General features: G+C 39.2%; 1 protein-coding gene and 1 long non-coding RNA gene across 5 annotated transcripts in view; one reads left to right on the plus strand and one right to left on the minus strand.

Moving 5' to 3' along the window:
* NLN (neurolysin) overlaps window positions 1–26,553 on the plus strand; it is a 95,864-nt gene that overhangs the window by 40,184 nt on the left and 29,127 nt on the right. For all 4 annotated transcript variants that reach the window (XM_070476755.1, XM_070476754.1, XM_020910368.2 and 1 more), the window contains 5 exons: window positions 10,578–10,685; window positions 12,142–12,244; window positions 13,093–13,253; window positions 17,084–17,219; window positions 19,795–20,161. In XM_070476755.1, coding sequence (XP_070332856.1) covers window positions 10,578–10,685; window positions 12,142–12,244; window positions 13,093–13,253; window positions 17,084–17,219; window positions 19,795–20,161 — 875 coding nt within the window. The remainder of the gene's footprint in view (window positions 1–10,577; window positions 10,686–12,141; window positions 12,245–13,092; window positions 13,254–17,083; window positions 17,220–19,794; window positions 20,162–26,553) is intronic.
* Window positions 1,634–10,177, minus strand: LOC139038277 (uncharacterized). Its single transcript, XR_011491256.1, has 2 exons — window positions 9,851–10,177; window positions 1,634–1,973 (listed from the first exon to the last, which is right to left on the minus strand). It is a non-coding gene; the product is annotated as an uncharacterized lncRNA (long non-coding RNA).

Raw genomic sequence — 26,553 nt, forward strand, 5'->3', positions numbered from 1 at the left:
GGGCACGACATAGTGTTATATTATGCCACTTAGGTTTAAGTTGAGCTACTAATTATATTCATTTAAAAATTTTAAGACCAAGTATAATAAAAGAGTGTACATGTATAAATCTAAGACTTTTTAACTATCATGAACTTTAATAGTTTAATGAAAAAACTTCTTTGAATTTTAAAAAAATTGCACCTCAAATGGAGTTGAGTTGTCTATAAATAATCATGTGGTTTTGGCCATAAAACTGATGACTTACTGTTTGATTCTGCGTGCCGGAGCCATTCCTCTCTGTCATTCTTACATTTCTCAGGACTCATAGAAATTACGGATTATGAAATCTCTAGGTGGGTCTGCCTTGAGTGTTTTGACTCTTTTCATCACCAATGTTGATTTGCTTCCTAGCATTTTCATCATGTCTTTGCTTTGAATTTTCATTTTCATGGTTCTCAGCAATTTGTTTGGGAAACAACCAAGGTTTTGCAATCCTAGGCATTTTTGTTAATTTTGCATGTTGCATATGCAGTATCTCTAAGGTTGTTTTCTTTTTAGCAAATTATGACAAGAATTGAAATAAAAAGTCGTTTTATTTCAAACGTTTTATTTGTACCTCACTGTGGCATGTATAATCAAAAATTTATTTAGACATGTAAGACATATGTGCTATTTTTTCATGTCAGACATTTTTCACCCTTAATTTGTGTTCATCTATGATGACTCATAATTGTTCATCTTTGGCACTTCAAAAATAACATAAAATAACTCTATGACTATTTTTTTACTAAATTGTTCTCTTTTCAACTTTTGATTCCAGTTGTTATTCCATACAATTCAAATCATGGCCCTTATAATTTCCGGTTTTTATTTCATCCCAGAATAATCTAATTTCTTTTGTATCTGGATATTATATATGTACTATAGAAATTTTCCCTAGTATTTCTAGTTTTCTTTGATTAAGTATTTTTTTATCCTGATTTCTGAGTTCTCATTTGGGATTTTCTAGCCTCAAAAAGGTATTGCAATCTTAATGTTATTAATTGAGTCTACTGTTTTTGTTACTTTTCCACCTTTTCTGATTTCTTATAAATATTATCAAGATCTGGGAGACTTGTCACTTTAGATTTCTTTGTTAAACTTTTATATTTTGTATGCATTGGCCTCTGATCCCACTAAATAACTATTGTGCTTGTTTATGTACTGGACCTTATTTGGTGAATTTAAGTACCTACCTTGACAAATATTAATATTTTTCAGTTGGTATTTTTAAAAATCTAGAACTATCAGTTTCAGTTCTTTGCTTGAGTTGGATACTTGAATAGATGGTAAATCTCACACCATTAATAGCTAACAAAGTTGGATGTATCTAAATATTCTATTTATTTTCTCCTTTAATTTTCCTCTAAGTGAAAATAGAGCAACCATGATATAATCCTAAAGCCTTCATTAGACTGAGTAATAGGATTTTAAATTTATGTAGAGTCATCAATTTCGGGCTTGCTCTACCTGAACAAGGGTGCTCTAAATAATAATCTCAAGGTACCACCAATGTAGCCAATAATCAAATGTATTATCTTAGTTAGACATAAAATGCTATTTTAGCTCCTGTGTTATTTTTCACTTAAGATTGATGTATAGAAGCATGAAATTACTTTCTTTCACAGTTCTTTAATGCAAAATCTGTGCCCAGTAAGCATTCTAGTTATCTGTTGATGTACAACATGTAACTCTAAAACTTAGTGACTAAAAATAGTAGCAGTCATTTTATCTTCTCTCATAGTTTGTATAGGTCAGGAATTCAGGAAAGTATCAGTTGAGCAGCCCTGGCTTGGAGTCTTGCATGAGATTTCAGGCCGTGGTGACGGAGCAGGTAGACCAGCCAGATACCTCTATCTTCATGTCCCCTCTGGGCCCTTCCGTGTAGTGTCTCTACGTGGGCTAATCTGGACTTCCTCCCAGCATGGCAGCAGCAGGCAGGACTTCTTTTCCTGGAGACAGAAGGCTTCAACATGATTTTACAGCAATCTGCACAGAAGCTGCATTGCATTTTATGACCTGTCTCAGAAGTCACATAGCATCACTTCTGCAGCACCATGTTGACTGACTAGTCATGACTATCTCCCGATTCAAGGGACACTGCATTACAGTCTAGGGAGTATCATCTGATTCACGGTCTCATTTCACAACCTTTAAAATCAGCAATTTGTTGACTAAATGGATGACTGAAATCATAGTAGGGCGTGAGACTAACCAGCATGCTGTAGTCTTCAAACTTCCTTCCCAACCATGGCTAGTAATGCTGCTTTACAGTTATATAGCAATATAGTTATCTAGTTTAACTCTCATACCAATCTTGTGAAGTATCCCTTTTTACAAGTAGAGAAACTAAGGCTCAGAAATGGTAACTTTCCAAGAGTCATGGAAAGAAAGTGAAAGTGTTAGTCTTTCAGTCATGTCCAACTCTTTGCGACCCCCTAGACTGTAGACCACCAGGCTCCTCTTCCATGGGATTTCCCAGGCAAGAATACTGGAGTGGGTTTCCTTTCCTTCTCCAAGTCATGGAAGTGGATGGTAAATACTTGCCAGAAGTCATGTAGACTTTATGTTAAAGCCCTCAAGGGAAAAAGGTGTCACATTTGATTTTATTTTGCATCTTTGGCAGAGTTCCTGGTACAAAGTATAGTAAATATTTAGTAAATGTTCCTGAAACTAGAGTGAGAAATGGTGACAAATTAAAAAAACAGGCCTTCAGTAATTGTTGCAAGGACATGAGCTATCCATGTGGGGCAAAAAATATCATATTGCTTCCTCACAACCAAATGGAAAACAATCCCTAATGGATTAAAGTCTTAAAAAGCTAAACTTTAAAGTTTCTGGCAGTTTATATGGAAATAAACCTTTATGACATCTGAGCCGGGAAGTATTTCTTAAAAAAAGATACCAAAAGTGCTAACTATAAGTCTGATAAACATGACTACATTCAAATAAAGAACTTCTATTAATAAAGTGAAAAGACACTGATACAAAAAAAAAAAACTGAAATACTAAAGAAAGAAATTTGCAGAACATGAAACTAGCAAAGCATTTGTACTTAGGATATATAAAGTGATACTCTAATCAGTAAAAAAGACAAGCATCCCAATAGAAAAATGAGCAGACGACATAAAAGGTGGTTCAGATGAAACACAAATGGCAATTAAACAAGAAAAAAATGTGTAACCTCGTTAAGTCAGGGAAGTTCAAATAAAGACTGCAGTAAGATTCTTCACTAACTAGATTGACAAAAATGAGTCTGACAATGCCAAGTATCTGTGCAGAAAGGAATCAGTGGGAATATTTGTGCACTGCTAAGACATGTGTAAATTGATTTTTAAAATAATAGTAATAACTAATTCAGAAAAAAATCTAATCCTATGAAGTTGTATCTTACATTCTCTGTAAAGTAGCATACCCTCCCCATCCCCAGTTCAGTATTTACCTAAAAATATGTTTTCATTTGTCCACAGGTGAAATTGAACATGTATTCATAACAACATTATCTATAATAGCAAAACACTGAAACAACTCAGATTTCCATCAAAAGGAAAATGGGTCAATACACTCTAGTATATTCACAGTAGAATGTTTTATATTAGTGAAGAAAATAAACTACAGCAACATTCAACAGCATGATTAAATCTTCAGTTCAGTTCAGTTTAGCCTCTCAGTTGTGTCTGACTCTTTGTGACCCCATGGATTGCAGCACACCAGGCCTCCCTGTCTATCACCAACTCCAGGAGTTTACTCAAACTCATGTCCATAGAGTCGGTGATGCTGTCCAACCATCTCATCCTCTGTCATCCCCGTCTCCTCCCGCCTTCAATCTTTCCCAACATCAGGGCCTTTTCAAATGGGTCATTTCTTCAAATCAGGTGGCCAGTGTATTGGAGTTTCAGCTTCAGCATCAGTCCTTCCAATGAACACCCAGGACTGATCTCCCCTAGGATGGACTGGTTGGATCTCCTTGCAGTCCAAGGGACTCTCAAGAGTCTTCTCCAACACCACAGTTCAAAAGCATCAGTTCTTCAGTGCTCAGCTTTCTTCACCATCCAACTCTCACATCCATACATACATACTGGAAAAACCATGACTAGAAAAACTTGACTAGACGGACCTTTGTTGACAAAGTAATGTCTCTGTTTTTTAATATGCTGTCTAGATTGGTCATAACTTTTCTTCCAAGGAGCAAGTGTCTTTTAATTTCATGGCTGCAGTCACCATCTGCAGTGATTTTAGAACCCCAAAAAATAAAGTCTGCCACTGTTTCCACTGTTTCCCCATCTATTTCCCATGAAGTGATGGGACCAGATGCCATGATCTTAGTTTTCTGTATGTTGAGTTTTAAGCCAACTTTTTCACTCTCCTCTCTCACTTTCATCAAGAGGCTCTTTAGTTCTTCTTTGTTTTCTGCCATAAGGATGGTGTCATCTGCATATCTGAGGTTATTGATATTTCTCCCAGCAATCTTGATTCCAGCTTGTGCTTCCTCCAGCCCAGTGTTTCTCATGATATACTCTGCATATAAGTTAAATAAGCTGGGTGACAAGATATAGCCTTGATGTACTTTACATATTTGGAACCAGTCTGTTCCATGTCCAGTTATAATTGCTGCTTCCTGACCTGAATACAGATTTCTCAAGAGGGAGGTCAGGTGGTCTGGTATTCCCATCTCTTTAAGAATTTTCCACAGTTTGCTGTGGTTCACACAGTCAAAGGCTTTGGCATAGTCAATAAAGCAGAAATAGATGTTTTTCTGGAACTCTCTTGCTTTTTCAATGATCCAGCAGATGTTGGCAGTTTGATCTCTGGTTCTGCCTTTAGAAAAGGCAGAGGAAAATCTTAGTAACAACAAATGAAAAAAAGAAACTACATAACACTGCATACAACAAGATACCATTTTAAAAGGCCAAAAGGAGCAAAAGTAAGCAATGTATTAGTGGGATTTTAGTGTGTAGTTCCTAAGTCGTGTCCACACTTCTGTGACCCCGTGGACTGTAGCCTGCCAGGCTCTTTTTTCCATGGGATTTCCCAGGCAAGAATACTAGAGTGGGTTGCCATTTCCTTCCTCAGGGGATCTTCCTGACCTGGGAATCCAACCCAAGTCTCCAGCATTGCTGGAAGATTCTTAACTGCTGAGCCACTGGGGCAGATCTAAACAATGTAAATGTAAGTGGTAAAACTAGTAGAAAATATTTAACACAAAATTCAAGAGAGTGGTTACCTGTTACACAGATAAAGGCAGCAGTGTTTTAATATTCTGTTTCATAAGTTTAAAGGTGGACTTAATTTGTTTTCATAATATATATATGTAGTTATAATAATTTGTAAATTTCAGACATTACATTGAAATATAACATTTAATGTATCCTTATATATCTATCAGAAGAAAAAAAAAATGAACATATCCATTTAACTACAAAATGTCCAAATATCAAAAGCCAGCAACTATGGCCTCAAGTCTTAGTGTTTCCCTGTCCTGACAAAGGCTTCTCAATCATTGGCTAAAAAGCCTGCAGAGATTAAAAAAAGCCACATTGGTGAGAAAAATGTGCAATGTCTCTAGGCGTATAATATTTTATTATAGTGGCCTGCTGAGTAAGAAGTATAGGAAAAGAATTCTTTAGTGAAATTAAGTGAATTATGCTAAATTGAGAAATGCAATTATCTATTATAATATTATTTATATTTTTTTCAGAGCTGTGGGCTTTGGTCTTGCCAGTTTGTTTTAGCCAATTAATGATTTCAACAAGAAAGTTTTAATGTTAGTGTAAATGAATAGGTCACAGGATTAAGTATAGATGTTTTTAAGCATTATGTGATCTACCAACTGTGGAGACTTGGTTCCAAATTAAAATACAAGAACCAGTATCTTAAAACCATGATTTTAAAAAAAGGAAAGAGTGTACATACAAATAAACATTTTAAAGAGGAAAAACTCAGCCCAAAATTCAGCATGGCAGTGGTAATTCCCTCTGCTTACCACGCCTTCTTGATTTTGAAATGTACAAGTCTAGTCATTGGTCATACTACTACTGAAACTTGGACCTTTGTCAGACTCTTAAAAGTCAATAGATCCAAAATAAAGCATCAACTTCCTTGCCTTAGTTTCTCCATTAGCCCAATGTCCTCTTGTGCTTCCCAAGTACTCACCTTTCTTTTCACTCACTGCAGATTAACATTGTTTGCTGATGTATCTTTTCTTCCTCTGTGGGACTCAAAGAGCTTCAAGGAGATAGTCTGTCTTGTTTCCCTAGTGCCTGTTGTTAATTGGAGCTCCATAAATGATGTTGAATGGAACAGAACTATTCCCAGTCAAAATGTGTCCTCATGGGAACTTCCCTGGTGGTCCAGTGGCTAGGACTCTGTGCTCCCAATTCAGGGGGCCAGGGTTGGATCCCTGGTCGGAGAACTAGATCCCACATACTACAGCTAAGACCTGGAGCAGCCAAATAAATACATAAATATTAAAAAAAAAAAAACTGGAAAAAAATAAATGGAAGTCTAAAAAAAAAATAAATGTGTCCTCATGTAGTGCAGTTTCTCACTCTGCCTGTGGCCCACACAAATGCAGACTCTTGTTGACAGCATATAGGAGTTGGCAAGCAGGCCTTTCTGCAGCCCGCCTGCCCAGAGTGCAGGCAGCTGCCTGAGAACGCTCTCCTCACCTTAGTAGGGCAAAAATCTGACAGTGAGTATCAGTTCAGTTCAGTTGCTCAGTCCTGTCTGGCTCTTTGTGACGCTGTGGACTACAGCATGCCAGGCTTCCCAGTCGACCCATCACCAACTCCCAGAGCTTGCTCAAACTCATGTCCATGAGTCTGTGATGCCATCCAACCATCTCATCCTCTGTCATCCGCTTCTCCTGCCTTCAGTCTTTCCCAGCATCAGGGTCTTTTCTAATGGGTCAGTTCTTCACATCCAGTAGCCAAAGCATTGGAGCTACAGCTTCAGCATCAGTCCCTCCAATGAATATTCATGACTGATTTCATTTAGGATGGGCTGGTTGGATCTCCTTGCAGTCCAAGGGACTCTCAAGAGTCTTCTCCACCACCACAGTTCGAAAGCATCAATTCTTTGTCACTCAGCTTTCTTTATGGTCCAACTCTCACATCCATACATGACTACTGGAAAAACCACAGCTTTGACTTTTGACATACAGACCTTTGTTGGCAAAGTAATGTCTCTGCTTTTTAATATGCTGTCTAGGTTGATCATAGCTTCCCTTCCAAGGAGCAAGTGTCTTTTAATTTCATGGCTGCACTCACCATCTGCAGTGATTTTGGAGCCCATATAAATGAAGTCTCTCACTGTTTCCGTTGCTTCCCCAAGACAGCAAGTAAAAGTGATTGAAAAAAGAAACCAAAATGAAACATGGAAGAAAGGGAAAGACATTGCAAATACAGAAGAATTTATTTCTATCCCCACTTTTACAGCTAATCAGTTGTGGGATATTGAGGAAATCATTTAACCTCAGTTTTCTTGTCTGTGAAGTGAGTATTTTGTTATTTAATTAAGTCAAGTCTTATCCAACTCTTTTGCAACCCCATGGACTGTAGCCCACCCGGGTCCTCTGTCCATGGGATTTCACAGGTATTTCCAGTATTCACAAGAATACTGGAGTGGGTTTCCATTTCCTTTTCCAAGGGATCAAGACCCATGTCTCCTACATTGGCAGGCAGATTCTTTGCCACCAAGGAAGCCCAAAAGCATACATGTAAGAGTATGTGTGTTTGTGTGCTCACACTTGTATACAAAAGTTCTTAGTTACAGGAGGAAGTTGGAAAAACTAAATCTTGTTACCACAGAGTTTAAAATAAGATCCCCTGAGAATGGATACATGCGTATGTATGGCTGACTCCCTTTGCTGACCACCTGAAACTATTACATTGTTGTAATTACCACTCCAATATAAAATAAAAATTTTTTAGATAATACATTTTTAAAAAAATAATAAAGCAAGATCTCCTGCTGTCAGATTATATAAATTTGAAAATGATTTCAGAGAACTTTAGCCCCTGCCTGCCCACACCAAAGAGGCCTGAGACCTGGTTCAAGGAGATTAAATTCTTTTTCAGGAAGGAAGATACAACTGGATCAGAGCTGTCCAGAAGTGTCTGCTGATTCCCTCTTAGAAAATCCTTGGGCAGTAATTCTGACCTTGCCTGGAGATTATAAGGGAGAATATTATTATGATCAGCTTTGGGATAGGAATGTGCTTTCGAAGCACATTTTAGACGTGCTTTACTCCTACCAGAGACGTCCGGAAATTTCCCAGGACCTCAGTCTGAAAGGCAAAGGGTGTCTGGTTATAATCGAATCAGACTTTTGTTAAATGTCATTTTGGTGATAAGTCAAATATTTCAGTACATGTAGTTTAGTTGTTTTTAATTATACCTAATTCAGAAGTGATTTTTCTCAGAACATCATTCTACCTGTTGACATGTGGGTTACCTATTTGGGGAGGATACGTAGTTACCTAATTTAGATCTGGAGTTTTGAGTTGACTGTGCTGAGTGCCCTTTCAGGTTCTCTGAGCTAGCACCCTGCAACCACCAGATATGTCCAGTCCAGCCCTCTGAGTGTGAGGCACCTCCTGATCAAGCACCGGAGGAGAGGACGAATTCTGCTTACATCCACAGGCGAGGCCTCTGATGAGCCTCTGTCCTAAGCTCAGGGCCACCTGTGACCAGGTGAATGCCAGGAACCTGAGCACCCACGCGGCTGCCCAGCTCTGAGCCTTGCTTCTGTCTTGACCACTGCCCAGATGGGACGGCCCTCTGCCCTGGATCTCAGCCTGCCCCCTTGGGTTCTTCACCGTGTACCTGGCCCTTGCCAGGCCCTTCTCACCAGGGATTGTTTTTTCCTCTCTTCCACTGCACACAGCTGCCACCTAGATTCTCCCCGGCCTTACAACCCACGGTGCCCTCCTGCCTGGAGACTCTTGTTGCCATGCCCCACATCTCAGGACAGACTTCCTGGCACTGTTAAAGCCAGCCTCAGCCGCCCACGTTCATCAAAAATCCGCATGAACACTGTAATTTGAACGACCGGCCATCTCGGGGGAATCAGCCCCCAGCTCGGCTATCCCCCTAGCCGTTCCGGGGGTCTTGCCCCCGAGCCACCTGCTCCTGGTACCCCAGTGTGTACCGATACCAGCTGGGGGGGCTCCACCTCCACTCGTGCCAACGGGCTCAGGAATTCTCCAGGGACACAGAAAGGATTATTGTGGAAAAAGAAGTCTCACTGTTCTCTGCCTCCACTGAGAACAAACTCAGAGGAAACTGTGAGTGATGTATGCGCAATAAGTACTTTAGTACTATGGCACAAAGTGCTTTTTGGTAGGTAAAGTGAGATCCAAGTTGCTGTATTAAGTATTGGGTTGGATTGGATTCATACCATCTCACAGGAAAACCTGAATGAACTTTCTGGCCACCCCCAATCGTACCCTCGGTTAAAGTACAACTCTGTTTGCCTGCGGCAACAGAATGTAAAAAACTACAGATGTGTTCCAGCAAGAGCTCTTTACCAACAGTCCAACATGCAGGCTCTAAAGCTGAGCATTTTAAAGACATGATTAGGTGGGAAAATACAAAGCTTGAGGTAAACAGCCCAAGTCTTTCAGGGAGAGAGAATGCAGCCGTCTTCGTTCTCTGAAGCTGAGAGGGTGCTAAGGCCGTCCAGATCACAGGCCCTTGTCAGCTCTCAGCCACACTGGAGCCTTTGCACCTGCTGAGTCTGTCTGGAGCCTGTTTCCTCCCAGGGACCAGAAACTAGCCAGCCACCCAGATGAGCCATGTGTTAAAGAGACATCTGGTGTGTTTGTTACCTTGCTGCGGCCAGGGGAGTTTTCCGCTCTGTCTGCAGGGCGCTCGGTCCTCTTCAGTGTGTGCATTGCTGCGTGCGGGTTCACAGGTGCTGTCTAGCTCTCCTCCTTGTGCTGTGCTAGCTCATTTTCCCCAGGTACTTGTTCACATGCAGCTTGTCGTGGTCCCTTGATCTTTTTTGCCAAACGATAGTAAGGCATTTTTGAAGCGCTGGAAGCCTTTTGCTAGTGTTCTATCCAGCTGTCCCAGTTTGGTATGTTGGCAAGAGAGTCCTACCTTCCACTTGTGCGGAATTTGCCCATTATTTCTATTCTTGCCTCTCAAGTGGAACCAGGTTAGCAAACGATAGAAAATTAAATCCAGATGCTTTGTGATAAGAAAGATGTTTTGTGAAAAAGACCACTCAGTCATAAAGAACACTCAGAATGAGATTATGCAAATATTCCTATTATCATATTTTCAAGTGGTACAGCACACTTGATTCTGATGCAAGGCAGGGAAGTTCTGGTTAGCTTTTTATTTCATTTTTTCTGTTTTAAATGAGCAGAAGAAGCTCACTAAAGCATAAAAGAACTTAGGTTTTCCAAAAGGGCTGCCTCATAATCACCTGTGTGCTTTCACAGCCCACCAGAGATGATGAATAAATTTTACTTTGGCCTCATAGTTTATGATTTACCCATACACTATTGTAACAGAAATGAAAGAGGTTGTCACACTGTTTAATTTCAGGAAACCTGTGATCTGGAAAAGATAAAGCCTGAAGCAAGACGATACTTGGAAAAATCAGTTAAAATGGGAAAAAGAAATGGGCTCCATCTTCCAGAACAAGTACAAAATGTGAGTTTATTTCTTTTTATTAGAAAACAAAAGAATAAATTTTTTAAAATGCAATGAAAAGACAGGAAATTGGGAAACACATGTTTGTAACATGGAAAATAACTCATAATACAAATGAATTTACAATGTATTTGGTAGTCAATGATTTTAAATTCCACAACTCCTATTAACCTCGTGTTGACTGTGAAACAGCTGATGACTTAATTGTTCTTTAATTCTGTGTGGATTTTATTTGCTTTATGTGTGCCGGGTTTATCTCCCCCCATTCTGCTGTACATCCTCTGATAGCAAGTTCAGGCCTTAATAGTCAACTTGTATTGTCATTCCTTTATGCATACAGAGATAGGGCACTGGTAATAAAATCCTTATGATGGAAAGTTTTAAAACCAGCATTTTGGAATGAAACCCTCTGAGTAATATACGCACCATAAAAATGGAGAGATTAGCTTCTCAAACATTCTCCTTTGTCTAATACCCAGTGAGATCTTCCAGGTTCAGAAACTCAGCTACAGAATTAACTCATTCTTCAGGATAGGAGGATACTGCACAGTATGTGTTAGGTCAGCAGCCTCAAGTTTAGTGTGCATCCTAATTACCCGGAGGGCTTGTTAAAGCTCTGATTATACAGGACCCCGCCTCTTGAGAGTGTGTGCTTCAGCAGGTATGATGTGGGTCTCCAGAGTGGGCATTTCTAACAAGTTCCCAGGTGATGTTGATGCTACTGGTGAGAAGCATGCTTTGAGAAATTGTGTGGTTTATGTAAGTTTTATAATCTAGAATTTTTAGAAGAGTGGGACAGGTTAATAAATTATCTCATGTGTTTTCTTGTGATTTCCTGCCTATTGCTTTCTTTGATCTCCCACCTAGTACTTTCTCCCCCCCCCCCGCCCCCCCCCCTGCAATCTAGTCCTTCTTATACAAATGTTAGGGCCCATAAATCACCTTTATTTGCAAATGCTGTATAAAACTAAAACATAGCCTGTTTTCCTAAGGAACCATGGAATTAATTACTCAGTTCTTACCGCTTCATTTACTTCAGTACCCAATACTGATTTGCTAAATTAAAATTTTGGATTGGAAACGATTAAAAGCATTCATTATCAATAGGCTACGAGATCCATTCATTTACTCAGCAGCTACTTACTGTACATGTACCATGTGCCAGACTCTGCTTTCACTATACCTCCTAGATGTATTTAGTTCTTAAAAATTCATACCTGATGTCTAACACATTACCAGGATTACCTTTCTGTACGTATTACATACAGGTTCTCATGGACACAATGTAGAAAATTGCAGAAAACTGTGTTATCAGGCACATCTCTAAGAAAGTACTTCCTGAGAGTTGGGTACAGAACCTAGTCTTCATATAAAAGTGAAGCTTCCTTGACTGATGGAGATAAGAATGAAAGTTGCATTTTATTGTTATTGTCCTGTATTTGTATCTTTGTTTCAGGAAATTAAAGCAATGAAGAAGAGAATGAGTGAGCTATGTATTGACTTTAACAAAAACCTCAATGAGGATGATACCTTCCTTGTATTTTCCAAGGCTGAACTTGGTAAAACTTTGTTGTTTTTTTTAAAAATAAGTCCATAATTTAGACAAATAATGTCACCCCACAGTTTACCAAATCAAAGTTAAAAGAATTCTTTAAAAAAATGTACCTTCTGCAGAACCCACCACCCCTTGTAGAAAAAACACAAGCAAACCACACCTAACTTTTAGGCCACAAGAATATATACTGTTTGTAGAGACAGTCTAGAAGAAATTTTATAATCTTGCTTGACAACTCATGCTGGTGTTTAACAGCCTTCAGCACTTTTAAAATTTTCTGCCTCACAGTGTCCTCTGCATTGTAACTTAAACTGGCATTTTGTTACTGAGTTGTGTCTGAGTCTTTTGCAACTCCACGTACTATAGCCCACCAGGCTTCTCTGTCCATAGGATTTCCCAGGCAAGAATACTGGAGTGGGTTGCCATTTCCTTCTCCAATGGATCTCCCCGACCCAGGAATCAAACCCACATCTCCTGCATTGGCAGGCAGATTCTTTATCACTGAGGCACCAGGGAAGCCCCTGTCACTTAAACTAGCCTTTTCTTATTTGTTACGGATTTGCGCGGGGAGATGGAGGGGGTGCTTAATTTTGCCTGCTCTTCATCAAAATGCCGTCTGTACAAGTGCATTGAGGCCTGTTCATATTTTGAATTACCATCTCCCAGGCCACTGACCTCTAACCACCACCCCATTCCAGTAACATCAAAGCAATATTATAAGGATTGTCATTATTTTACTTGAATTTCAATTACTCCACAAAATCCCTGGAGCTTCTTAAAGGCACCATGCCAGTGCTAAATAAACCAATCATGAGTGGAAAAACTGATGTGTGAGAAAATGATTTTTTGCAGGTGCTCTTCCTGATGATTTCATTAACAGTTTAGAAAAGACAGATGGTGACAAGTATAAAATTACTTTAAAATATCCACACTATTTTCCTGTCATGAAGAAATGTTGTATACCTGAAACCAGAAGGAAGATGGAAATGGCTTTTAATACAAGATGCAAAGAGGTATTATAAATGTTTGCCTTTCCTTTGTTTTTATGGAAGATGTTAAGAAAAGGGTTTGCTCTGTTCGCCAGTCTTGAAGTTAACTCAGAAGTGGCTTCCGATTTTTCCACGTAAACATGTTTGTGTGAAGGTCATGCCTCCTAAATCCTCAGACTTACAAGACTTAGCTTTTGGCTTGTTTTTTGGCAACCTTCTTAGTGTGGCCACAGGTTCAGCGGTTCTAATACAGATTGAATGGATTACAGAAGCTAATGGTCGTATTCTTCTTCCAAGTCAACAGTCCAGGGCTGGTGGAATAACTCTCGTCAATAAGTGACTTCTAAGGCCAGTTTGTCACCGTTTTCAAGCCTGTTGGGAAGTGGGAAAATAAAATACAGAGCAAGCATCTTTAAGAAGGCCTGAAAATGACACGTCAACTCTGTTCACATTCCATTGACCTAAATTCCATCATATAACGGTATCCAACTGCAGGGGAGGCTGGGAAGTAGAATCTTCAGTTGATAGCCATTTGGTCAGCTATCACAAAAAGGGCACTCTATTACTGAGAGGAAAAAAGGAAGAATTAGAAATGAATTCTAAGAGTCAGCTAGCCAGCTCCACCAAACAGTCTGCCTCTCTGGCTATCCACATAATCATGAGTACCCTTTTTTCTTTCCCCCACACAGAAACCATTGACCATGTGTCAGATCCCAACCAGTTAACTGCCTTTAGCTCAAAGACCAGAATCTCTGAGCAGCATACAGTCCTCCCCAATTATAGCTTCTCATGACCTGGCCGCCTGTGAGAGGGTGGAATGCTTGCCTGGCCCGCTCAGCCCCAGTGGTAGAATAGGAACAGAAAACCACACTAAAGACTCCCATTTGAGAAAGGAAAGAGTGGGAAACAGCAGGCCCATACCAATTCTCGGGAACAGTCTGGCAGAAACTGTAGGGATTTCGAGCTCTGTGAAGTTTCCCGGGATCGCCCGTTGGACTTACTTGGGTCTCCTTTCTAGCAAGAATTCCTTTAGCAGTTGCATGCAGTGGCCCCTGGTTTCACCTGCAGGGAATTCTTTCTTGTCCATTATCCTCCATGACTGTATCCTAGATGACTACTGGTGTACATTCCTACTGATGCCAGTTTGAAGTCTGAGGGGTATTTTTGTAGGCCAGGCTAACTTATATTTGGTAATAAAATGCCCTCAGAAACTTAATAGGTTTCTTTTCTGTTTGCGCACAACCAGATTCGTGTTGAAATAACAATATCCAAACCTTCCAAATTTTTTCTCGTATGTGGGCTTCTATACAGTGTCCATCCTCTGGTCCTCAATCTAACAGTGTCTGCTTCAGGGACCTCCAAAACCATAGACTTGAGGAGGAAGGCAGCACCCTCACCGCTAATCATAGTTCAATAGCGCTGAGTGTCAGGAGGACCGAGCAATTGCCTTTCCAGTCATCTGACGCCCCAGATCAGGGGCCACGGGCAAAATTCTCTTAGCAGGACTCTTTTCTCTCTGTCTTTGCCAACTGGCCAGTTCTCACTTGAGCTCTTCTCTCTTGTGTAATCTTTCCAAAAGCAGCACATACCAACAAACCTGCACCAACATTATTAGTTTTCCCAAACAATCCCCTCAGAGCTAAGACTTGGTAGGTGACTGGTTTGCCTTCCAAGTTATGGTGAGCAACAATTTTTTAACAAATGTTATCTATGGTATACTGAATATTACCAGTTTCCTACATGACAGCATCTGTGTCCTCACCTTCCATTCCTGTAGGTTTTTCATTTCTGTTACAGCAGCACTCTATTCCTATGTTTAGTCTCTGTGGGTGTCAGGGTACAGGTTAAACCGATGTACAAAGTCAGCTGAAAGCACAGTGACTCAAATAAGATAAAAATTATTTTTCTTTGGGAAGGATTAGTGGATACCAGGGGCCAGGGAGACTGGGAGATTATTGTTACCAAGTTTCTGTTTAGAAACGTCTTAGAAACAAATAGTGGTAATGGTTGCACAACAGTATAAATGTAATTGGTGCCATGAATTGTACACTTAAAAATTGGCTAAAATGGTATATTTTGTGTTGGGTGTATTTTACTACCTTTTTTAAAAAAGGTTTATATCTCTTGCAACTAACAGTACAAAGGTGAGTGGTCCAGAGCTGGAAGATAGCTCTGCTGTCCTTAGTGTGTGGCTTCAAGGTCATTGTTCTCACTTTCAGGTCACAGCTAGCAAGACAGAGATCTATAATGACCCAGAAATTTCACTCATCACCTCATTTATATTCTGTTGTCCCATTGTGTATCACGTGGCCACAGCTAGTTTTAAGAGGGGCTGGGAAAGGGAGACAGGTGACCATGTACCCACCAAAAGCTCAGAGAATTCTACTACTAAAAGGAAGAATGGGGGAATAGTATTGGGGAAAAACTGGCAGTCTAAGGAGACTGGAAAAGGTGAAAGACAGATTCAAACTAGGTAACTTTAGAACTTATGTGTTTCTCATATCCATGTTTCCATTCTAGTTTTAAAATAATATTAATTATAAAATTATGCATAATTATGTGGTATTTGTACCAGGCATTTTTCTCTGTGCTTTATTTATATTCTCCCTTGAATCTTCATGATCACTCTATAATGTAGCTACTTTTATTATGTTCATCTGCCAGATGAGAAAACTGAGGCTTAGGAAGATTGAGTGACTTGCCAACAAGTAAATGGTGGAGCCAGATTTTGGTAGTGTGATCTTCCTTAGAAACATGTCTATAAATGATGATTTAATAGCAGTTTTTCTTTGACCTCAACATTTATTTCCTTTCTCTGGGAGATTATTTTTTCCTTTATTGTTAAGAAAACAATAAAGCAGTATCACTATTTGCATTTTAATACAAATAAAATATGTAAAACATGTGTAATAATTTGAGAAAATCCCTAAAACATTTTTAAGCATAGAGTTCTGTGGCATTAAGTATATTCATATTGTGCATCCATCGCCATATATCTCCAGAACTTTTTCATCTTTCCCGACTGAAACTCTGTACCCATTGAACACAAACTTCCCTCTCTCCCCACCCACCAAGCCCCTGGCATATATCATTCGACTCCTGGTCTCCATAAATTTAACTACTCTAGGAACTGCATATAAGTAGAATCATACAGTAATTATCCTTTTGTAACTAACTTACATCACATAGCACAATGTCTTCTAGATGTGTCCATAATTTGGCATGTGTCAAAATTTCTTTCCCTGTTAAGGCTGAATAATATGTAATATGCACTATATTTTTTTAATCCATTCATCTATTGATGGACATTTAGGATGCTTCTACCATTTGGCTATTATGAATAATGCCACAGTGAACTCAGGTATACAAATATCTGTTTGAGTCTCTGTTTCCATTTCTTTGGGATGTATATCCAGAAGTAGAATCACTGAATCATATGGGAATTCTTTGTTTAATTTTTTGAAAAATCATAATACTGTTTTTTATAGCAGCTTTACCATTTTACATTTTCATTAGCAATATACAAAGGTTCCAGATGTTCTACATCATCATCAATGCTCATTATTTCCCTTTTTTTAAAGGGAAATAAACTTAACAGTACCTAAAATTTTGTTAGGACCCTCATTGCTATCTCCTGAGATTTAAAAAGTCAATTATAATTTCAGAAATAAAACTGGATCATGAATCCAAAAAAAGTCTATAACAATGAAATGGAATAACTTACTAGTTGAGATGTCTAAAAACATTTGACAGTCTTACCAACCTGAAAGTAACGTAATAGCTCTTCTTTTTAGTGCTTCGGATCCATTTAATTATTAAGCTTTATTTTGATTTCCATTGCTGTTTGTTACCAGGAGAACACTGTGATCCTGCAGCAGCTACTCCCACTGCGGGCCAAAGTGGCCACACTGCTCGGCTATAGCACACACGCTGACTTTGTCCTTGAGATGAACACTGCCCAGAGTACAAGGCATGTAACGACCTTTCTCGGTTAGTCTTCTTTTCTTAATTTCTCACATGTTCCTGTTTCTTCTTCTTTTTTTTTTTTCTAATGACTATTTTGCTGCACGGCACCAACTTGACAGAGGGCCTCAAAACCTAACATGCCCTTGAAAATATTATTTTTCATTCATGCAAGAGAAATGTATTGATCACCTGTTATGCATTAGATACTGTACTTGGTTCTAAGGGTTACTCGTGGTTTGTATTTCGGTTATAGTCCTTGTCCTTGCTTCATTCTCTCTGTATCTTGATGGGGATTTCTGTATTAATTCCTAGCAAGATACCTAGAGACCTACAAGAAGATTAGCCTTTTGCTTTATTCAGTATCACTAGGTGTTTGTTAGTTACAGCATGGCTGCTTATGAATTTGTGTGAAATAAGCTGACAAAGAGGACAAAAATGAAAAGTAGAACATACAGGAACAAGAATATTTTATGTTCCAGAAGCCACTTGTTAATATATAAAAGTAGATAAAATAATAGGCATCAAAACTGTTATTTAATAACTGTCTTCCCATTCATTTAAAATCACTTTTTCATTAGTCTTTTTAAAACCACAGTTCTTATGTCCTTGACATTTAGTCTCTGGCACTCTGTCATACTTACTCCTCTTAATCTCAGTGTCGCTATTCCAGTAGTCACTCTGATTTTCTTTCATTTTAGTGAAAATAGTTGAATAACATACCCATTGGAAAGATACTAATTTTTGTTTTTATCTTCTCTAGTCAGAGTTTACCAGAGTATGATTTATTTTTCAACTTTCTCTTTGACCCCATTCAGACTTTATTTACTTCTAACTACCAGTGTATAATTTTATTAGCGTAGTTAAGTTGGAGACGATGAATAATGTGTCAAGACCAGCGTTCAGCCTGAAACTTAGACCTCTGTGTTCTCAATGGCAGTACCTTGAATTACTAATGTATATGCTGGCATCAGGTATAACATGTAGCAGGTGTGCCATAAATGGTAGCTATTCATTGTTACACTATTCATTCATGAGACATTTGTAAAATAACTGCCACCAGCGGAGTGTATGCTGCATGGTTGGATGATAGAAAAGACTAAGACGAGGTTCTTTTCTTAATGAATTTTCCGCTGAGTGGAAACAATAGAAATGTGACCTGGTGATTGCCATATGTTCTGATGTATTTTATACAAGAAAATGGCTCAGGGAGTTGACAGCTTTGACGAGAATGTTTCCCTTAGTGCTGACGACTGTACATACTGAACAATCTCCTTAATGAACTTAATTTTTGAAAGCAGTTTCCCCTCTTTTTTAAAATTGGCATATTCCTGTCTGATTCTCTCACAGGCCTAGTCAGAACGACATCTCTCTGCACCTTCCATGAGTTTCCTCTTTTCACCTCACAGCCCTCCTCAAGCCTCTGCATTCACTCATCATGGGTATGCTTCCCAGACATCCACGTCCCTTATAGAGCCAACACTTTTTACCTTACATACGTAACGAAATGTGGAGACCAAACACATAATAAAAGCATACTGCTTTAGCCAAATACAGTGAAATAGTCAAAAACTGACCACAACATTAAATTGCAGTGTCCACCTAAAAAGTAGAAATCCTGTGTCTGAATAGACCTTCTTCATAGGAATAGTGGAGAAGGCAACGGCACACCACTCCAGTACTCTTGCCTGGAAAATCCCATGGACGGAGGAGCCTGGTGGGCTGCAGTCCATGGGGTCGTGAAGAGTCGGACACGACTGAGCAACTTCACTTTCACTTTTCACTTTCATGCCTTGGAGAAGGAAATGGCAACCCACTCCAGTGTTCTTGCCTGGAGAATCCCAGGGACGGGGGAGCCTGGTGGGCTGCCGTCTATGGGGTGGCACAGAGTCGGACACGACTGAAGCGACTTAGCAGCAGCAGCATCAGCAGCATAGGAATGGAGTAGTTATTAACTGAGTGCATGACTGTCAGAGGAACTGAGCAGTTTCCAGTAATTCCAATCATAGGTCACATCCGATTTGCCTTCCCTAGCTCTGAGGAGCCAGCAGTGCGGGAGACACAAGGAGACTCAGGTTTGATTCCTGGGTCGGGAAGATCCCCTGGAGTAGGACATGGCAACCCACTTCAATGTCTTTCCTAGAAAATTCCATAAACAGAGTAGCCTTGCAGGCTATAGTCCATGGGGTCACAGAGTTGACCCAGCTGGGCACATGGAACAGAACAGAGGAGCCTGACCTCACTGAAAAATAATCATGTTCATGAAGAGTAATTTGGTTTCACTATCACTTCGTTGAGTTCTGTGAGATAAATTTCAGCTTTGTTGATGCTGTGAGGAAGTTGTGGCCTAATTTGGGGGGGTGCCCCCCCCAAAAAAGAGAGCCATAAAATAAATTACCCTGCAGAGAACAGCAGTGCTGTCATAATAAAGCCTGCTTTCCTCTCTCCCTCCCTCTTTTTCCTTCTCCTTCTTTCCCTCCTCCTGATTTGTCTGTATTGAGTGTCACGGAGGAGGAAGCACCATGCTGAACTACTGGTGGTATGTATGGTTATGCTTGCTCCCACGAGCAACGGATTGCTAACTTTTCCCTCTTCCTCACAGATGATTTAAGCCAGAAGTTAAAACCCTTGGGTGAAGCAGAGCGGGAGTTCATCTTGAACTTGAAGAAAAAGGAATGTGAAGAGAGAGGTTTTGAGTACGATGGGAAGATCAATGCCTGGGACCTCCACTACTACATGACTCAGACAGAGGAACTCAAGTACTCGGTAGACCAGGAGACTCTCAAGGAATACTTCCCAATTGAAGTGGTCACGGAAGGCTTACTGAGCATCTACCAGGAGTTGTTGGGACTTTCATTTGAGCAAGTGACAGATGCTCACGTTTGGAATAAAAGTGTTACTCTTTACTCTGTGAAGGATAAAGCTACAGGAGAAGTATTAGGACAGTTCTACTTGGACCTCTATCCAAGGTACTGAGGATCACAGTGGTGAAGGGACCTTAGAGATTCACCTCCTACCCAGATTGAGACTCTTGTCTTTCATAATTCTCATACGTGATTCCTAGTAAAGGGATTAAAAATGTGGGCTCTGAAGCCAGAATGTCTAGCTCCATCACTTACTAGGCAAGTTACTTAATTTTTCTCTGCCTCAGTTTCCTTATGTGTATTATAGGTCCTTTGGGAATGGGATGGGAATACCAATCATACCTGCTTTGTAACGTTGTTATTAGGACTGAAATGGTTCATCATATGCAAAGATTTTAGAAGACTGCTCAGAACACAAAAAGCGCTTGATAGGTGTGAGCTACTTCCATCATCACCATCATGATCATCTAGTTTGTGTGCTGCATTTCTTAATTTACTTATTTATTTTTATAATTAGATTCTGTTGTTTTGGTTTTTTTTTTTTTTTACTGTGCCACATGGCTTGCGGTATCTTAGTTCTCTGTTCAGTTCAGTTCAGTCGCTCAGTCGTGTCTGACTCTTTGCATCCCCATGGACTGCAGCACACCAGGCTTCCCTGTCCATCACCAACTCCCAGAGCCTACTCAGACTCATGTCTGTCAGGTCGGTGATACCATCCAACCATCTCATCCTCTGTTGTCCCCTTTTCCTCCCACCTTCAATCTTTCCCAGCATCAAGGTCTTCTCCAATGAGTTGGTTCTTCGCATCAGGTGGCCAAAGCATTGGAGCTTCAGCTTCAGCATCAGTCCTTCCAATGAATGTTCAGGACTGATTTCCTTTAGAATGCACTTGCTGGATCTCCTTGCAGTCCAAGGGACTTTCAAGAGTCTTCTCCAGCACCACAGTTCAAAAGCATCAATTCTTTAGCGCTCAGCTTTCTTTATAGTCCAACTCTCACATCCATACATGACTACTGGAAAAGCCATAGCTTTGACTAGACAGACCTTTGTTGGTAAAGTAATGTCTCTGCTTTTTAATATGCTATCTAGTTTTGTCCTAGTTTTTCTTCCAAGAAGCAAGTATCTTTCAATTTCATGGCTGTACTCACCATCTACAGTGATTTTGGAGCCTAAGAAAATAAAGTCTCTCACTGTTTCCATTGATTCCCCATCTATTTGCCTTGAGGTGATGGGAACAGATGCCATGATCTTCATTTTCTGAATGTTGAGTTTTAAGCCAACTTTTTCACTCTCCTCTCTCATTTTCATCAAGAGGCTCTTTAGCTCTTCTTTGTTTTCTGCCATAAGGGTGGTGTCATCTGCATATCTGAGGTTATTGATATTTCTTCCGGCAATCTTGATTCCAGCTTGTGCTTCATACAGCCTGGCATTTCACATGATGTACTCTGCATATAAGTTAAATAAGCTGGGTGACAATATACAGCCTTGACATACTCCTTTCCCAATTTGGATCCAGTCTGTTGTTCCATGTATAGTTCTAACTGTTGCTTCTTGACCTGCATACAGATTTCTCAGGAGGCTGGTATTCCCATCTCTTGAAGAATTTTCCACAGTTTATTGTGATCCACACAGTCAAAGGCTTTGGCGTCGTCAATAAAGCCAAAGTAGATGTTTTTGCTGATGAATCAAACCCAGGCCCTCGATAGTGGAAGCACAGAGTCCTAATCACTGGACTGCCAGGAAAGTCTCTGTATTTCTTAATTTAAAATTGACCTCAGAGCGTTTATTTTTCAGGTACTCTGCCAATACTCTTAAACCTGTCACCACTCCCTTCAGTCTGGCTGAAAGGCAGCACAGTATTAAGGAATAGGAAAATCTTGGCAATCATTCAGACTTGAGGTGGAATGCTTGAGTGACATAACCTTTGTGGGTCTCTTTATCCACCTCTGTAATATGGGAATGATGTTCCCTTTTCAGGATTGTTCTGTACATTAGATTATTCAATCAATGGTAAGAATTAAAAATATTATTATCTTTGTAGCGTGTCATAACTATGGACTCCACAGTATTTCATCAGACATGAAAGGATTTAGGTTATTCTCTGTGGGCTGCCTTCCAAAACAAAAACCACACTGTTGCAATTTTCCTAAATCAGAGTAAATAATAGCATCTCTCTAGATCAGCAACACATACAAGTTCATAATCTACTGATGAGGTGGCTTCAAGAAGGGGCTGGGTAACTCCCATCAGCCAGACAGGAGGCAGAGTTGTCTTATCCGACTGCTTTATGAACTTTCTTTCACTTCTGGTATGATCTAAAGATAAACCCATGTCAGATGTGGATAAGTCTGTTTTTAATTGAATGATGTCAGGATATATAGTTTGAGGCCAAGAATTTCTTCAAGGGGAAATCCTTCAACATCATAGCCTCTGATAACCGTGCCTCAGTTTGCCTTCTGTGGCCAAAGGGAGCAGTTCTTGCTGCCCATCCTGCTGTTCCTTTGTCCCAGATATAACTGCCGTCTTCTGTACTCGGAGATCTGGTTATTGCTACCAGCACTCCTGTGGGGACCAGAGAGTGATGTTCGAGTGATGTTCCATGAGGGTGATGACCTAGTTAACAGTCTCTTTCTGTCACCTGACATGCTTGCTTCTTGTTTTCTTTGTCTACTTGACTCAAAAAGAGGATATTTGTAGTAGGTTAGGAAAGACTAATTTCCTTTTTTTAAAAAAATCACATATCAATTTTAATTCATCAAACCCTGAGATTCTCAAATAATAGAAGAAACAAAAACTCAAATAGTTCCAACATAAGAGTGCCAGGTAAGGGCATCTTTTTAAATCACCGTCCTTTTATAAACAAAATGTAAAGATGTAATCTTGGAGTAAGAAAACCTCTGAAATTAAGTGAATCAAGTTTATTTTTTAAAAGGAAAGATTAAAAGCCCCTCGGTGGCACTGATTTTTAAATTAGTAGCAGTCTTTATGGCTTTTCATAATGGACCAAAAGGTATAAAGTATACCAGGATAAACACTTTTCAGATTACTTTAGTTCATTTTCCCTGTTAAAAGTAATATTTATAGACCTGTTTGCCTGTTTAAACAATGGAGTCTAACTACATGAAATCATTGTAGAAACACTGATGGGCCCTTTGAACATCCAGAGACTGGCTGGCTGAAAATGCTATGAAATTCAGTGCACGGTTTCTGGTGTGTATGTCCATGGATTCTCTTCCTTCCTCTCCGCTTCTGTCTGCCTTCCCTTCCCATTGCCCTGCTCGCTCCTAGCTCAGGCTTGATCAAATTCTTTTTGTTGTTGTTGACTTACTTCTACTTATTTATTTCAAATAGATTTTATCTTTTATTTTATCTTTCTAGATTCACAACAAAACTGACCAGAAAGGACAGACATTTCCCATATATTCCCTGCCCCCACACGGGTATAGTTTCCCCCATTATCAACATCCCCCACCAGAGTGGTACATCTGCTAACAACTGATTAACCTACATTGACACATCATTATCACCTAAATTATATTTGGGTTCACTCTTGATGTTATACTTTCTTTGGATTTGAAAAAGCATATAATGTCTATAAAACATCAGAGTATCATACAGAGTAGTTTCACTGCCCTAAAAATCCTCTATGCTCTATCTATCCATTTCTTGCTCTGTCACACCAATCCCTGGAAACAACTGCTGTTTTTACTTTCTCCGAAGTTTTGCCTTTTCTGAAATAATGTCATATGTGCTTAGTTACTCGGTAGTGTCTGATTCTTTGCAAACCCATGGACATTAGCCTGTCAAGCTCCTCTGTCCATGAGATTTTCCAGGCAAGAATACTGGAGTGGGCTGCCATTTCCTATTCCAGGAATATCATATAGATGGAATCATATAGCCTTTTCAGATTGGCTTCTTTCATTTAACATTATGCATTTAAGGTCCCTCCATGTGTTTCATGACTTAATAGCTCATTTCTTTTCTTTTTAGCACTAAATAATATTTCATTGTCTGGATGTACCACAGTTTATTCACTCATCTACTAAAGGGCATCTTGATTGCCTCCCAAGTTTTGGCAGTTATGAACGAAGCTGACATAAGCATCCTTGTAACATAAAGGGCTTCCCTGGTAGCTCAGTGGGTAAAGAATCCACCTGCAATGCAGGAGACCCCGGTTTGATTCCTGGGTCAGGAAGATCTGCTGGAGAAGGGATAGGCTACCCACTCCAGTATTCTTGGGCTTCACTGATGGCTCAGCTGGTAAAGAATCTGGCTGCAATATGGGAGACCTGGGTTTGATCTCTAGGTTAGGAAGATCCCCTGGAGAAGGGAACAGCTACCCAATCCAGTATTCTGGCCTGGAGAATCCCATGGACTGTATGGTCCATGGAGTCTCAAACAATCAGACATGACCAAGCGACTCTCTAATTCTAATCTAAGCATCCTTGTACAGGTTTTTGTGTGGATATAAATTTTCAGTCCCTCTGGGTAAATACCAAAGAGTGAAATTGCTATATTGTTTGATAAGATTATGTTTAGTTTTGTAAGAAACTACCAAACTGTCTGCCAGAATGGATGTACTATTTTGCATTACCACCAGCTATGAATGAGAGCTTCTGTTGTTCTACATCCTGTTAGCATTTGGTGTTGTTGGTTTTCTGGATTTTGGTAATTTTAATAGGTGTGTAGTGGTATCTTGTTTTAATTTGCATTTCTCTGATGACATATGATGTGGAATAACTTTTCATATACTTAATTACCATCTCTGTGTCTCCTTTGATGAGGTGTCTGTTAAGGTCTTTGGTATATTTTTTAATCAGGTTGTTTATTTTCTTATTGATGAGTTTTAAGAGTTCTTTGTATATTTGTGGTAACAGTCTTTTATCAGATATCTCTTTTGTAAATATTTCCTCCTAGCCTATGGCCTATCTTATCATTTTCTTGACAGTGTCTTTCTCAGAGCAGAAAATTTTCATTTCAGTGAAATCCTCTTTATTAATTTTTTTTCTTTCATGGATTGTGCCTTTCTTGCATCTAAAAAGTCATTGCCAAACCCAGATTTCCTAGATTTCCTTCTGTGTTGTATTCTAGGAATTTCGTAGTTTTGCATTTTACATTTAGGTCTGTGATCCATTTTTTGAGTTATTTTTTGTGAAGGGTGTAAGGTCTGTGTCTAGACTCATTTTTTTTGCATGTGGATGTCTAGTTGTTCCAGCACCATTTGTTGAAAAAAATTGTCTAGCCTTTGCCCTTTTGTCAAAAAGAAGTTGACTATATTTATAGAAGTGTATTTTTAATTTCCAAATATTTGGATATTTTCCAGATAGCCTTCTGTTATTTCTGGTTTGGTTCTGTTATTGTTGGAGAGTGTACTTTATATCTTTTCAGTTCTTTTAAATTGTTTTGATTTATGTCCAGCATATAATTAGTCTTGGTGAATATTCCATGTGTACTTGAGTATTCTTTTCTGTTGTTGAGAGTTCTACAAATGCCAGTTAGGTGAAGATAACAGATAATGTTGTTCAGGTTTTTTGTATCTCAGCTGATTTTCTCTTGGCCTGTTCAGCTAATTACTGAGAAAGGAAGCCTCTAAATGACTTGTCTGTTTCTTCTTTCAGTTCTATCAGTTTTTGCTTTGTGTATTTTTTTAAATTGAAGTATAGTTGATTTACAGTGTTGTGTTAATTTCTGCTGTGCAACAATGTGATTCAATTATATATATATATATATATATATATATGTATACACATTCTTTATATATATATGTGCATTCTTTGTTTTCTATTATGGTTTATCATGGGATATTGAATTGCTTAATATATTTTGAAGTTCTGCTTTTAGATATATGCATATTTAGAATTGTTATATTCACTTAGAGAACTGTCCCATTTATCAGTACATAATGTTCCTTATTATCTTTAGTAATATTCTGTGTTAACAGGTATTTTCGTTTAGTGCTTTAAAGATGGCATTCCATTGTCTTCTGGCTTGCATAGCTTCTGACAGGAGATGGCTGTAATTCTTATCTTTGTCCTACTACGTGCAATGTGTTCTTTTCCTCTGACTGCCTTCCAGATTTTCTCTTTGTTCATCATTTTTAGCAGTTTCATACACTTAGGAATACAGGATTTTTTTTTTTTTTTCTGGTTCTTTGTTTTGTGTTTGTCTTCCTTGGTGTTCTCTGAACTTACTGGATTTGTGACTTAGTGTCATTAATTTTGGAAAATTCTCAGTTATTCTTTTGTTTTGTTTAGATTTTTTGGCCTATACTGCACAGCTTGCAGACTCTTAGTTCCCCAGCCGGGAATTGAACCCAAGCCCTTGGCAGTGAAAATGTGGAGCCCTAACCACTGAACCGCCAGGAAGTCCCCTAATTTTGGAAGATTCTAAGCTATTCTTCAAATATTTCTTCTGTCTTCTATCCTCCTTATGAAAGTCCAGTTGCATGTTTAGTAGGTCATTTGATATTGTCCTATAAGTCTTGATTCTCTGTTCTT

Source organism: Odocoileus virginianus, chromosome 14 (assembly GCF_023699985.2).
Source record: "Odocoileus virginianus isolate 20LAN1187 ecotype Illinois chromosome 14, Ovbor_1.2, whole genome shotgun sequence".
NCBI classification, from domain to species: Eukaryota; Metazoa; Chordata; class Mammalia; order Artiodactyla; family Cervidae; genus Odocoileus; species Odocoileus virginianus.